Here is a 15,473-nt window from a genome sequence, read left to right on the forward strand (position 1 = left end):
GTACGAAAAATAGAGTAGAACAAGTCGTTTTTCCTGAAATACATTTTTCAAAATGTTTGATAAGTATGGATATTTGTTCTGTCATGATTTTAAAGATTCATTTTAAAGCATGATTTCATTCAGCGAAGTTTTTAAATTTTTATACCCCAGTTAGTAGGGACAATCCCGCGCGCTCTAGTTTCATACCCATAAGTCAAAATAAACTAATAGTTAAATTTTAAAGATCCATTGAGTTGGTAACGATAGTGAATTTAAACAAGGAATCATCCTAACTAAATTTCAGCTACAAATCTTCATGTTTTAGTTAAAATAATCGTGTTTCCAAAAGCAAAGATTGTAAAAATGCCTCTCAAAATATTAACTTGTTGCTCTCAGATGCATTTTTTAATTTTTATTTTTAGAAAGAGCATGTTTTACAACTCTAATCATTTTAGCTAATGGAAAAAAATTAAATTTTCTCACATCGTAAATTGTAACTTTTCTAACATCACCACATTTGAGACATTCCTCTCGAATGTCTTGCTGATACTCTAAAATCAGACCGACGTCCTTATCAAATATTGACGGTTCAAAGATATTTTTTATTATTACAACTCTTTCATGTTTTGATCTTTCACCACGCAATTTGTCAGGTCTCCAATCAAATAACCTAAAAATAAATTAGATTTAATTTAAAAGTCAGCTATAATAAAAATATGTATAATATTAATATACGATTATATAATTGGTATTATAGTAGACTTACTTTTCTTGCATTTTCTTAATTTTATCTTTATCTTTTCTTCTCTTTTTTCTCGGTTTAAGCGATGGATCATATGAATCTCCTTTCATTGTGAATTTCGCTCTTTCCACATGTATTTTGTGACCTTTAAAATCATAACCATCTAGAAGATTTAAAGCAAGTTCAACAGATTCCACCTAAAAGTAAACAGAAATACTTATAAAATAGAGTAAATGTTTTACAGGCAGTATTATAATTTAATTTTTACAGCTATTTAGATAATATTTACATAATAACGTGATAAATTATTCAAAGCGAGCGAAGGAAATAAATACTGTTATTTTGCAATTGCTAAAAATAAAATTAATTTGCAAACATTATATTAATTTTAACACCCAAATCAATTGTGACGAGCTGTTTTTCTTTTTGCGCATCGACATCCAGGGGCATTATCGCCCGAAGAGCTGTATTGTAATGAGTATTAGTTTTTGACAGAAAATTGTGACTTTTTATTAATCATAATAAAAAACATTTGTTCTTTTCTCTAAAACCTAATTGCATATCACGCTAAAAGAAAGAGCTCCAGAGAATTTTCCTCTCAGCTTCTTTAATTTCTTTTTCTGCATTTTCAGAGTTAACAAGCTCTTACTTTAACCAATATTACTGTCAGCGAGTTTCTATTTTATCACAGTTTTATATATACGAGTATATAGCACGATTAGATTAGGAAAGAATCTTTATTAATCCTTTTAAAAATAATTTTCTGGAACCTAAAATTTTAAAAAAAGGAGTGTATATTTTGAATTTAGCAGGCTAGCTGGACGATAGTAGCTGGTTGCAGCACTATTATAATCGAAAAGAAAAAAAAGAAAAATTTAGTGAAATAGAAATTCCACAAAATTACTTTGTGAAACTAATCAAGCTTAAATCCTTGATTTAAATCACAGTGATGTGCCGCTGGGGAGGATTTATCACCTTTTTTTGTGCACAATAAGTGTGCAACAAAATTAGAAGCAGTAACTGATTTGGATTGTAACATTCTGCAAAATGGAGAAGATGTTTGCACGTACATTATTACTGTTAAGTTTAATATGAATATTTATTTTACTAAGAAGCTATTGGTTCACCTAACTTTGACTGGTTAAAGTTGAACTACTCACAGAATTCATTAGAGTTTGAAGAATAACATTTTGAATTGGTAAACTGTGCTATAGAAAGAAAAAGTTTAGTTTCTCATTTAACTTTTAAAAGAATATGTCATGAGGTTTGATATGTAAAATAAAAGAATTATCCTTTGACATGTGTCACAATACTGATGATGCAACTTATAAATGCTGTAGAACTGATTTTAGGTTACAGATTTAATTGTACCACTAGTGTCATGAATACAATGTCTTGGATATTATTAATTCAAAACAGTATACCTTAAAGAAATATATCTGATATTAAATATTTTCCGAACGATCAAAACCTTCAAACAATAATGGGAACAAGAAATACTATTTAACCCTATTTTAAGAAATAAAAAATAGTATCTAACACAATAAATAATGCTAAAAATTTGTCCTGCCATAGTAATTTCTTTAGTAATATCTAATTTCCTTAAGTTCAAGCAGAATTAAAGGCCGTCTTCATTTTGATTTATTCTAGGACTAACACAAAATAGAGAAACATTAATCCCCTCTTAAATATAGAACTGTTATTTTGAGTTAAATAAACAAAAATCAAGGATTTTATTAAAAATGGTGTTTATATCATGAAAATTATAGGGGGAAAAGTTTACTAAAAAGAATTTCTTTTATTAAAATTGTTAATAATTTATTAAATTATTAATATTATTAAATTAAAAAGACCAGGAATTGAACCTAATCCCCAAAATTCTCGGTATATCTCTGCTCTGTGACGTAGCCTTTAAACGCTAGGCTACTGGGGCCTTTTAGAGGAACTTTTTTTGATATATATTGTTGAGGGTTGATGATTTTCTAATTTAATGATAAATAGATTTAATTTATCTAACAGAATGGGCTTTTCAAATAATTTTGTGAGGTTAAGAAGGCTCTCACTGGTCAGTAGCTAGCTGGTAGACTCGAGTAGAATCATAAAAATTATATTCAATTGTTCTATCTGTTCGATAGATGAATAATTCTTATTTAAACATATCTTTGAAAAAATTACGTAAATAGCGTTTAAAGAAACACTAAATCACTCCGATGTTTAGATTTATTTTTATGCAAGTAAAAGAGGTTGTGAGCAGTAAAAGTGTGTCAATAAAAAACAAAATACAGACTACAAGATAATTTTTTTGTTTTGTTTTTGGTAGTTTACTTATCTACATAACAAATGTGTCAAGATACCTATAGTATTAAAATTTATAATTTACAATATATCTTAATAATGCATTACAAGAAAATAGAAATTGTGTTTTAAAACACAAACATGCGTTAGGAGACCGACCTCCCAAGCAGTCCCCTTTACTAGAAAACTATACTTTGATTAACTTATTACACTTAATTTTATAAAATTCATGTTTTGTTTTCTTTCTTTTTTTGTTTAAAAAACATAATTTACATGTTCATAATAACCTAGAAATTAAAGCACTAAACTAAGAGATGGCACAGAGTTTCCTATACGATTTTTATTATTTTAATTATTACTCATAATAAAGGTGGGACATTTGCGCCCCGGCTCAGTGCATCGTCTGCCTCCAGGCAATATTTCCTTTAAAGTCATCACACTCCAGAACCAGCCAGTGAGCTATAGAGACTCCTAGGTTTAAATCTAAGATGTATGACTCAAACCTGGTCTCTCATCTTACAAGTCTAGCGCGCAACATCTCTGCGCTAATCTATTTCTTTATTTTATTATGATACTTTTTTAACAGATATTTTTTCTTAAATGAATAAATATTTGAATAGAACTCTATTTTTTAATGTGTTTATTTTGGGTTATTATAACTAAACATAATATTTCGATCGTGTGCCGATCATGATAAAAAATTCAATCAAATTTCCAATTAAGTTTTAATCAATCTTGGTTTTTATCTTATACCACACAAATTTTCCAATTATAAGAGTACATCGCCATGACTTATAGACAATAAACACATTAAATCTGTCCCAGATGAGAGAAAAGTTGAAAATTAATTATAAAGTAATTGGACTAGAACTTGTCATTTTCAAAAATGATATACCAGCCACTACTCACCAGCCATCTTGCTTATATAATCTGCTTGAAAGAAGGCACTTTCCTTTTTTTTAAATATAAATTTCTTTTAATAGGAATACTACTCTACCATTCCGGTGATGATCAATATTGTACGCACCGAGAAAACACTGTCCGGAAAACCGAAGTGCACCGAAAAAAGTACTGGGCGCCAATAAACCCAGATGTTTAGGTGCCTTTAAATTTTTTTAAAAAACCACTCTAACTTATGTAGCGTACGTTTTTTTCTTTCTTTTTTTTCGGTTTTCATTGAAAAATTGTACTCATCACATATTATTATGTTTCTAATGGAAGTTTTATCATTATTGAAAACAGAAAAATTCCTTCAAAATTAAGACAGCAAACGACATCAGTTTGCAGCAGAAGGATTCCACGCTCAACTTATTGTTGAGTTGCATAGTAATAATCTCCAACTTGAAAAAAAAAAAAAAGGTCACCCATTAAATTCTTCAAGAAAGCCTTCATCACTTGTCTAACAGGTTTTTCGACTTAGTTTCGAAGAAAAACCATAACCATCATTAGTAATCTCAATATACAGAACTAATGAGAAATGAAAAGTAAAAAATTAGCATTGCATTACTTAAACTCATTAAGAAAAAGAAGAAGGTTGAAGATTTAGTTTCAATAAACACATTACAGATTGCGCAAAGATGGATCATTCGAACGTGCCACAAAAGATTATGTAACTGAGAAGGTATGCAATGTAGTTATTAGTGACACAGTTAATATTTACACGCAATAATTATTATGTGCATTAAATATTACTTGAATAATAAAACACCTCATCTAGCTTATACATAGAAATTAATAATGGACTTAAATTGAAAATGACTAACTACATTGGTAAATACACTAGAATTACTAAATTTAATTAAAATAAATTGCCGATCATAAAAATATGTAGTAACTACTTTTATAACCCTCCAATAAAACCTAGACATGAAATACCTACCACCAGTTATATCATTTTTTTTTGGAATAGGGGATGATCATTGCTATTTTCTTAGTTTGCGCTCATAGCACTGATCTTCGCTCTTACCTAATTATGTCTTTATGGATCTATGGATGTAACCGTTTGAACTCGTCAGGAAAACTCCTTTATTCTGCACAATAAGTTTTTCCCCAAATGATTTTGGGCAAACAGTCTTATAGTAGATAAGAGAATTATTTATATCTATTAGTTTCCAGACGCCCTTTGATCTTTGTTGTATATAAGCGATTTATAGGGTGATTTAATTTATTTCTGTAGCTACTACATCTTTGTCTTTTCACTCCCTGTTATCTTGTTTTTATTTTTAACTGCTCCCTTACCAACTTCAGAATTAATAGACACAATCAATGACGGTACAAAAATACAATGTTGCAGATTCTCAGCTGGTCAAAGTAATGAATCAACTCTGTCGGATTCCTTAAATAAAGGCGACAATGATTTTAATTTATATTTTAGTTAGGTGGCTGATACTGTTCTGAATTGTGAATTTATTTTGCGCAAATTCCTTAAAACGGCATCTTTAAATTTCTGTTTTATTGTAGACCTCAACTGTCCTTACTACCTCTCTTAAACCTTTTAGTCCTTCTGATCTCCAACTAACACTTTTACACCTTACACTAAAGAAGGAACCTAAAACTGGCTTTATTACTTCGAAAATCCTCCGTCACCTTCGAACGAAAGTAATTGTTCATTTAACAGTAATATATATCGCAGTCCTCCGAATAGCTTACTCACCATTTCCGTGTGGAAATGCTTCTTAATAGGGGCTATTCCAAAGCCCAGTAAACACATCAACGTTCAGTAAGTGGAAAGCTGCTCCCCTTGGAGTGTGTATAAGTGCTCGAGTATTTCTTATAGCACCACAAAGCTATGTACTAATATTAAATAAATTAAATAGATTTGGATAATATTTTTCGGTCTTGTTAGATAATCCTCAAATTCTACAAATTTTTATCGAATTGGTGAGGTTATCCTAGCAGCACCGTGAGACTAATAGATTTTAAACACATTTGAGTCCTCTCTTTCATGAGTCACAAACATATCTATTCTCCACGCTGCAACATGAACTGAAGAGACCATTCGCTGACCAATCTTCCCTCAAGATTAGTTTAGTTAAGTAGTTGTGTTTAATTAAGATCGTCTATGAGAAGACCACTTTCATAAAAACTAACCATCGTTTATCTAATGTTGAAACTGATAGTTTTCGGATTTTCAATAATCGTCAGAGATAGATTAATAAGTTTGATGTAGAGATTTTGACTTCACTTTAAGATATCTAGTTTACTGCAAGAAAGAAACATAAGTGAAGTCAAAATCTTTACGCCAAACTCATTAATCTATCTCTGACAATGAATGAAAATCCGAACACTATCAGAAATACAATAAACGCGCACTACAACGGCTAAAATCAATGATTTCATTTAATTTACAAAACTAATTACGTATTACTGGGATTTGTTTTTTATCTTGGTAAGCTTTCCTGTGAACTGACAAAAATGCTAATTTGTTTAAATATAGGTAAGAAACAAACTCAATTTTCCGAAAGTAAAACTGAATGCGTGAAACCGATTAGTTGGCAATAAAGGAGTTTCGGATTGCCTACCTCTTGGCACCAGGACTGGAATTTCGAGCGAATAGCTATTAAGATTCCTACATTCAGATGAAACAAGAAGGGCATCCCACATATTTGACCTGTCTTGCAAAGAGATTCTAAGAGACAAGTGCAAGGGGGTAAATCGTAAATTTCTTGGCATACATATTTACGAGGGTCGTTTGAAAAGTCCGTGCAAAAATAAAAGCTACTTAATTTTTTGGGGTAAAACTTTTTTATTTTTCAACATAGTCTCCTTTTAGGCTTATACACTTCGTCCAACGCTGCTCTAGTTTGTTGATCCCTTCCGAATAATAGGATTTGTCCAAGTCTGAAAAATAGCCATTCGTTTCTGCAATCACCTCCTCGTTTGAATAAAATCTTTTTCCTGCCAGCCATTTCTTCATATTGGGGAACAAATAGTAGTCCGAGGGAGCCAAGTCTGGAGAATAGGGGGGATGTGAAACGAGTTGGAACCCTATTTCCATTAATTTTGCGACCACAACTGTTGAGGTGTGAACTGGTGCGTTGTCGTGATGGAAAAGGACTTTTTTGTGGGCCAATCGTGGGCGTTTTTCTTGCAGCTCGGTTTTCAAACGGTCCAATAACGATGAATAATATGCACCTGTAATAGTTTTACCCTATTCCAGATAGTCGATGAGGATTATTCCTTGCGAATCCCAAAAGACAGTCGCCATAATCTTTCCGGCCGAAGGAACGGTCTTCGCCTTTTTTGGCGCAGATTCCCCCTTGGTAACCCATTGTTTAGATTGTTCTTTGGTCTCAGGAGTGTAGTGATGTATCCATGTTTCATCCACAGTGACGAAACGACGCTTAAAGTCCTGCGGATTCTTCTGGAACAGCTGCAAACCGTCCTTGCAACACTTCACACGATTTCGTTTTTGGTCAAGCGTGAGCAATCGCGGCACCCATCTTGCGGATAGCTTTGTCATGTCCAAATGTTGATGCAAAATATTATGTACCCGTTCATTCGAGATGCCCACAGCACTAGCAATCTCACGCACCTTCACTCTTCTGTCATCCATCACCATATCATGGATTTTATCAATGATTTCTGGAGTAGTAACCTCAACAGGGCGTCCAGAACGTTCAGCGTCACTTGTGCCCATATGGCCACTCCGAAAATTTTGAAACCACTTATAAACTGTTCTAATCGAAGGTGCAGAGTCACCATAATGTTTATCAAGCTTCTCTTTAGTCTCCTGAGGCGTTTTGCCTTTCATAAAGTAGTGTTTAATCAACACACTAAATTCTTTTTCGTCTATTTTTTGTAAATCACTCGACTTCCTCGATTCAAACGAATGCCAAACACAAAGAAATAGACCGATCTGGCTGAAACTTGGTGTGTGTTCTTCCAAGAGATGCTACTAACTAAACATAACCTCGATACGCGCCAGTAGTGCTATCTCTCTGACTTTGCACGGACTTTTCAAACGACCCTCGTATGTATGAAAGCAGGACTCTTTTTTAACAACCTTAGATCCAACAATAGGAGTACATTTCTGTTGACAATAGTTTTTAGAAGCAGCCTCAATGCGGCTACAACAAAAATTATTTTTCCCTAAATTTATAACCGAGGATATTAAAATTTAAGCAGAACTTTTCGCTGCGAAGCTCTTGGAGCACCCAAATGGAAACTGAATTTACCCAAAAATTACAGCAACTCCAACTATTTAAAATCAAACGAATTTGTATTTATTCCAAATTAACTTCAATAACTTAATTTTTTGGAAGATCTACTACCTTCAATAAGAGAGAGAAAAATGAAAAGCTTGTCCTTTATAAATAGTTTCTGCTCTGAAAAATCTAAAATTTATCTCCTTAACGCCTATCAAAATATTTCTAAACTAGAAATAATTTTGGCCTTAGAAGACAGGTTGTTCTCCTGTTAATATTTAGGGTATTCACCTCTTAGTCCTGTCTTCTTTTATATAAAAATATAAATAATATAAAGTAAAAACAAAACAAAAAAACTTGTCTCAGTTGAGTGCTTTTTATATTATTCTTCCGTAAATATACATTCCTTTTAAACAATTTAACATAAGTGGTCCAAAACTTTACGTAATCAAATTTTAAATATTCAAATATGCTTTATTAAATGTTCAAATTTCTCAAGAATAATTAGAGGCTTCACTTACCATCTAAATCTATAACTACTTATCATTTAATATCGAAACAACATTAGATTTCAAAATCTCCTAGGATACAGATAGATTATTTTTCAATTTAAATTTGTAAAAGAACTACGTATAAGGTCAAATATTTAGTGAAGAATGGTTTCTTATAATTTAGTTTAAACCTCTAGCACATTATAATCCAGTAAAATAAGTCTGTTTTTACAGAATTTTAGCATCCATTGTGAGTTAGTTCCTGTCGGGAATATCTACTTCTATTTTGTAAATCTCGACATTAATTTCCATGGAATTTGTGGAAATAATTCTTTTTAGCTCGACATTTAAATGTTTTATTGATTATGCCAAATTTTAAACAAATACAGTGAAATACTGTAAGTAACAAGACGGAGTTGAAACTGGTAAAAGAGAAAAGAAATTTAATAATAAATTGAACAAAAGAACAGTACGGTGAATAGGGAACACGATGTCAGCATTACACTGTAGTACTAAGTTTACTGTTTCTCATGCTGAATTGGCTATTATAATCACATAACTGGTAACTAAGAGGAATATCAAAATAACTCAGTATAACATAAACACAATAAAGAAATACTGACTAAAGCTTTTTTTATCATCTAAATAAATGAAATTGCCTTACAGGAAATACAGATTTAGAAAAATCACAAATTTTTACAAAGATATAAACTACTGCACAATCGCCATCTATTTCCTATTAAACTAAGAATATTCAAGATTTTTGTTAAAGTGTATAACAAATAATGAATCAGTTTAGAAAGACTGCATTTGCAAAAACAAAGAGAAGTAAATCATATCAACAGAGCTTGCGAATGCTAAGTTTAAAAGATGATACAAAATATATTGAGAGACTAACTTCGTTTAGCTATTAAAATAAACAATATTGTCAAAGATCATTATTATTTGCAGTCTCATCTCTTCTGAATTAGAATTACTACGAGGGTCGTTTGAAAAGTCCGTGCAAAAATAAAAACTACTTAATTTTTGGGGGTAAACCTTTTTTATTTTTCAACATAGTCTCCTTTTAGGCTTATACACTTCGTCCAACGCTGCTCTAGTTTGTTGATCCCTTCCGAATAATAGGATTTGTCCAAGTCTGAAAAATAGCCATTCGTTTCTGCAATCACCTCCTCGTTTGAATAAAATCTTTTTCCCGCCAGCCATTTCTTCATATTGGGGAACAAATAGTAGTCCGAAGGAGCCAAGTCTGGAGAATAGGGGGGATGTGAAACGAGTTGGAACCCTATTTCCATTAATTTTGCGACCACAACTGCTGAGGTGTGAGCTGGTGCGTTGTCGTGATGGAAAAGGACTTTTTTGTGGGCCAATCGTGGGCGTTTTTCTTGCAGCTCGGTTTTCAAACGGTCCAATAACGATGAATAATATGCACCTGTAATAGTTTTACCCTTTTCCAGATAGTCGATGAGGATTATTCCTTGCAAATCCCAAAAGACAGTCGCCATAATCTTTCCGGCCGAAGGAACGGTCTTCGCCTTTTTTGGCGCAGATTCCCCCTTGGTAACCCATTGTTTAGATTGTTCTTTGGTCTCAGGAGTGTAGTGATGTATCCATGTTTCATCCACAGTGACGAAACGACGCTTAAAGTCCTGCGGATTCTTCTGGAACAGCTGCTAACCGTCCTTGTAACACTTCACACGATTTCGTTTTTGGTCAAGCGTGAGCAATCGCGGCACCCATCTTGCGGATAGCTTTGTCATGTCCAAATGTTGATGCAAAATATTATGTACCCGTTCATTCGAGATGCCCACAGCACTAGCAATCTCACGCACCTTCACTCTTCTGTCATCCATCACCATATCATGGATTTTATCAATGATTTCTGGAGTAGTAACCTCAACAGGGCGTCCAGAACGTTCAGCGTCACTTGTGCCCATATGGCCACTCCGAAAATTTTGAAACCACTTATAAACTGTTCTAATCGAAGGTGCAGAGTCACCATAATGTTTATCAAGCTTCTCTTTAGTCTCCTGAGGGGTTTTGCCTTTCATAAAATAGTGTTTAATCAACACACGAAATTCTTTTTCGTCCATTTTTTGAAAATCACTCGACTTCCTCGATTCAAACGAATGCCAAACACAAAGAAATAGACCGATCTGGCTGAAACTTGGTGTGTGTTCTTCCAAGAGATGCTACTAACTAAACATAACCTCGATACGCGCCAGTAGTGCTCTCTCTGACTTTGCACGGACTTTTCAATCGACCCTCGTACATTCCCTGACTGTATGCTCTGTGTATTCCAGCCTGGTGACTGGGATACATCTTGAGGTTAGCCCAGAACTACTGGCCGATAGTCAGTCAACAAGTCACCCTATTATTTTTTTTAAAAAGGCTTATTATACTGGGCTGCCTGCGGTATAGTGGCTGATCGCTAATTAACAGATTTGGGCAAAAACATTCTACTTTAATGAAATTCGTTTAGGAAAATTGTCAAATTCACCTAATGGAAGTGGAAAAGAAAGCTCAGAAACATTTGGAACAGAAAAGGAAAACAAATAAATGGAAATATAAACCGAAGAAAAATATCTTATTTTGAAAAATACGTGTGATAATGTAGAACGTTTAAAAAGTTTTAAAACATTTTTGAACGTTTAAAAAAAAATTTTTATCGTTAATTTAGGTCACAATCAACGCATTTTATTGCGTTATAAGCAACAATGAGAACAATAATCAACATATAACTCTCAGAGTGGAGAAGTTACCCAGCGGTAATACTCCAATAAAAATGTTTTTTCTATTGAATCTCGTCATCAGAGAGGAGATCGCGTGGCCACTGTCTTTTAAGACGTCTAGACGTGTTGTCTGGAAAGGTTCTGGAAGACGTATTCCCAGGGATTGTGATGAGATTGAATGTTAAGTAAAGAAGAAAAAGGCAAACATTTGTAAAATGTGGAGAAGTGTTTTCCTGATAGGCGACATATTTATCGAAACTATTCTATTATATTTCTGACAGCTTTAATGATGATTAATTGAATGAACTTCTTTGTAACTTACTAATATACAGTTTTACTCTACGATGAAAGATTATATTTCTTGAAGGAATGGGTCAGAAAGTTCAAGAACTTAGTATCTGCCAATTCGCCATTTGCAATATACAATACTTAATTTCTCGATTTTCGTTTAATAAAAATGTAAAACAACTGAATAAAATATCTCATGAGAAATGTTACTACGAATATACTGTCGTGTTGTTACAATCCTAAAAGTAACATCTAAGTAACCAAGAAATAACTCCAGTATTTTGAAACTCATTTCTAATGCCTGCTATCTGGCTCAGGCAGAGTGTACTGGATTTAAACGGACTAGCAATTCGATTTAATCTGAATAAAGATTTTTAAACCAACTTTGTTTAACTTAAGCTAAATAAAAAGTAAACAGAAGTTTGTATATTCAAAGTTAAATATGACTAAATTAACGACCTCCAAATTATTTTAAGCTGACTAAGTATAATGAAACAATATGAGCTCAGATAGAAATATTTAAACTAGTTACGTCAACCTTACAGGAAACACTGACCAGAGTTTGTTAATAAAACTCAGAACACAAATCTCCTACACTGTACGCTAACCACCACTCATATACATTAATGAATATTTATATTGCAATAAAATATAATAAAACTTATTGTGTCAACCTAATCTTTACAAGATCTATAAATATAAATGACATTCTAGAGAAGTGTATAGATTCTTAAGAAAGTATATACTAAAAGAAGAATTTATGTAAATTAGGTCAAGTTTCACGATTTTATTTTGCGTTGTTGCCCTAATATGTAAAATAGTTATACTATTGGATCACCATATAAGAATTACAGTAAAACAAGAACGTAAAATAACCATAACCAAACCTAAAGTGTTACAGGGATCGTCTAATCTCAGCCACCACCCAATTATTTTAGTAACTACCTGATATTTGAGAAAATCTCAAAAAAAAGAAAAGAAATTGAAAATTGAATTCATTCTGTAATGTTGTGGTTCCGGTAGTGCACAACCAGTGATTTTCTCCTAACAGTGAACTGATATGACAGCTACACTCATCCCTCTTAAGGAGGCTACCTACACCCGTGTATTCTACAAGCGGGTAATATAATTGTGAATTGATGAGGAATGTGAGGAGAATGTACTACCTAGTAGATTGATATGTTAGATAGAGTTAACGAAGTTGAAGCAAGATTATTCACGAGAAGATGTACACTTGGAGCAAGTAGCCAAGACAATGTTCCCATTTTCTATTGTCTGCCCCAGTACAACTATTGTAGATATAAAGGACCACAATCTTTATTCACTAATGATGGCTACCTCCGGTTGAATACTAAAATCAAACCGAAGCAGTTAGGTACGTCAGTTAGCATAAATACAATCCAACTTTAGTCTATTTTATTCTTTAAAACTTGTTTAGTAATGTTAAAAAACAAAATTCTTAGTAGGGGAACTAATGAATTAATTTATTATTTTTTTTTATTTAAGACATGTTCCCTAAAAATCACTAGAGTGCACCATTTTGCCTGGAAATCATAATCATTTTTCCCTCCTAAAAAAACAAAACTATAATTTCCAATTTTTGTAGAATTAAGGATTTACTGCTACAAAATGTAATTTTTATTCATTCCACATCTAGTTATCTAGTTGAAAAAGGAGATTTTAACAGTAATAATGTATTTTGGGGTCCTCAGAATAAGCAAAAATGTTTTCAGCGCAAGATGTCTGTGTTTAAACTTAACATCTCTCTATTTCCTTTCCTATTTATTTACGAGTACAACTGCAGAGTGCAGAAGAACCAGTAATACTGATCCCAGAGATTCTCTCGTAACACACAGACATGAGTGCCTTCCTAACTACACATTTAATTTATTGGATTAAATGGACTTTAGGTCACTAGCGATTTCAGGGAGAGTGGTAGAGATATTGAAGATATCAGGAGATTGGTATGAGCGGATAGGCTGGAGAAGGATTTTAGTGGTAATCAGATGGGAAAGGAAAGGTGATTATGGATTCTGAATTGAAAATGAAAGAGTACGATGGACCGAACAGCAGAACTTCTGAACTCAGTGGCGCCAAGAGCCTTATTCAATGAACTGCTGACGACAATGGATAGTGTTAGGAACAACTCTGTTGCATCACCGAACAATGAGCTGTAAAAAGCTCCTAGAAAAAACAAAACAAAACAAAAATACGAGCTTGCAGGTGGTTTCGAACTCGAGGTCAATGCGTGGGATATCAATGGTTCTAACCACTAAGCTAATCATTTCCGTTACTAAGTTTCGGTTCGAAATTTGTCCAGAAACAAATCTGTATGTGATCTTCGTCAAGCGATTTTTTTTTTCATTTTTTGCGATTTTCGACTCCAAAGAAACAATCAACAGTCGTAAAATAGAATAGCAATTAAATTCCTATTTCATACATGCATTAATCTAAAATACCACTTCAGTAAAATTATCACTTTCAGCACCAGTATTTACCAACAATATGGAACTATAAAAGCTTTGCTAGTATTACCTTTCTAAGATAATCTATTATAGGTAGTGCGTATTTACAGAACACATTTCTGAATTTTTTTTTTTAAACTTGACAGTTTTAAACTGGTCGCTTATTAATAGAAATAATAACTTTAATATAAAACATTTTATCCCTGAAAATAATTAGAAGCGATCCTGGGAGGGATAGGTGAATGTATAAACTGTATTCTTTCGTGATGTTGCAGCGTATGTCAATGTAGGGTCTGAACCGTTGTGGTCGACACTGCTATTATGATCTGAGGAATTATTCATTAATTTTTAACCAGTTAAACAAATATTCTGTAAGTTTCATATATTCTACTTGACAAGAGGAAATCGTATGAAGAATAACAAAAACTTCCATACTTTGAAAATCTATTGAATTATTAGTATCGCATTCTATTTATCTGATTATTACAAAACTTAATAACTTAATAAATTTAAAGTAGAAATATGAAACCTAAAGCCTGACGCTACTATTTCCTGAGGTGTCAGGAGTGAACACAGGCGGACATTGATGGCGCAACTAACTTGTAGCCTCAAGGTACATTCTTCAATTGGATACACTACGTATAAGGAAGGCTGTGAAGTTTATTAAAAACGAAGACAAAGTAGTGAGTACAAGAACAAGGCTTATTCCTAACTTAATACATGGAAATGGCATTAATTAAGAAATTTCCTCCCAGCAGTATTATTTTGAATTAGAATATACACAGGAATTTTTAGTCCTTACACGTTCAGAAATTTCTTCAGCCGAAATGTGCATCATAGACACTACACATGCACACAAAATTATCCAAACAAATGCATATTCAATACTAATAATACTGAAGGGAACAAGAGGAAATGCCACTACCTGTTCCTACTCAAAGCTCCCGCTGAAGCTTCGGAAACTTTGTCTTAAGCAGAAGTCATGGAGATTCTAGACTGTAGTTCGCTAGAGAACAACAGGTCATCAGTTAGAATTTTCTCAGACATACAGGCTGCTTTGAATACCCTGGGAAACCCAGACTGTTCATCATGGCTGCTAAAGAATTGGACAGGAAGACTTAATGAATTAGGTCAGGAGGTTACAGTGAGGTTTTTGTGAAATGCAGGGCATCAAGTAATATCGTAAGTGCGAATGAGTTGGGGGAGGTGAGTCCTCAACAGTTCGAATGATCAGAAGTAGGCTGTCACGATTTGGATCAAAGAATGGAAACTACAAGACATGGTCAAGAGGTAGGACCAATTTAATTCTTAGGTTCAATCGAAGAAAATAAATA

At 33.0% G+C, this 15,473-nt stretch overlaps 1 protein-coding gene across 1 annotated transcript in view; it reads right to left on the bottom strand.

Moving 5' to 3' along the window:
• The window catches only part of barc (RRM1_TatSF1_like and RRM2_TatSF1_like domain-containing protein barc), an 81,350-nt gene that overhangs the window by 1,408 nt on the left and 64,469 nt on the right, over nt 1–15,473 (bottom strand). The window contains exons 6-7 of the mRNA XM_074133593.1: nt 746–918; nt 463–649 (exon numbers count right to left, since the gene is read on the bottom strand). Of these exons, the coding sequence (XP_073989694.1) occupies nt 463–649; nt 746–918 (360 nt within the window). The remainder of the gene's footprint in view (nt 1–462; nt 650–745; nt 919–15,473) is intronic.

Source organism: Rhodnius prolixus, unplaced genomic scaffold, assembly GCF_049639745.1.
Source record: "Rhodnius prolixus isolate KJV_2025 unplaced genomic scaffold, Rpr scaffold_1, whole genome shotgun sequence".
In the NCBI taxonomy this organism is placed as follows: Eukaryota; Metazoa; Arthropoda; class Insecta; order Hemiptera; family Reduviidae; genus Rhodnius; species Rhodnius prolixus.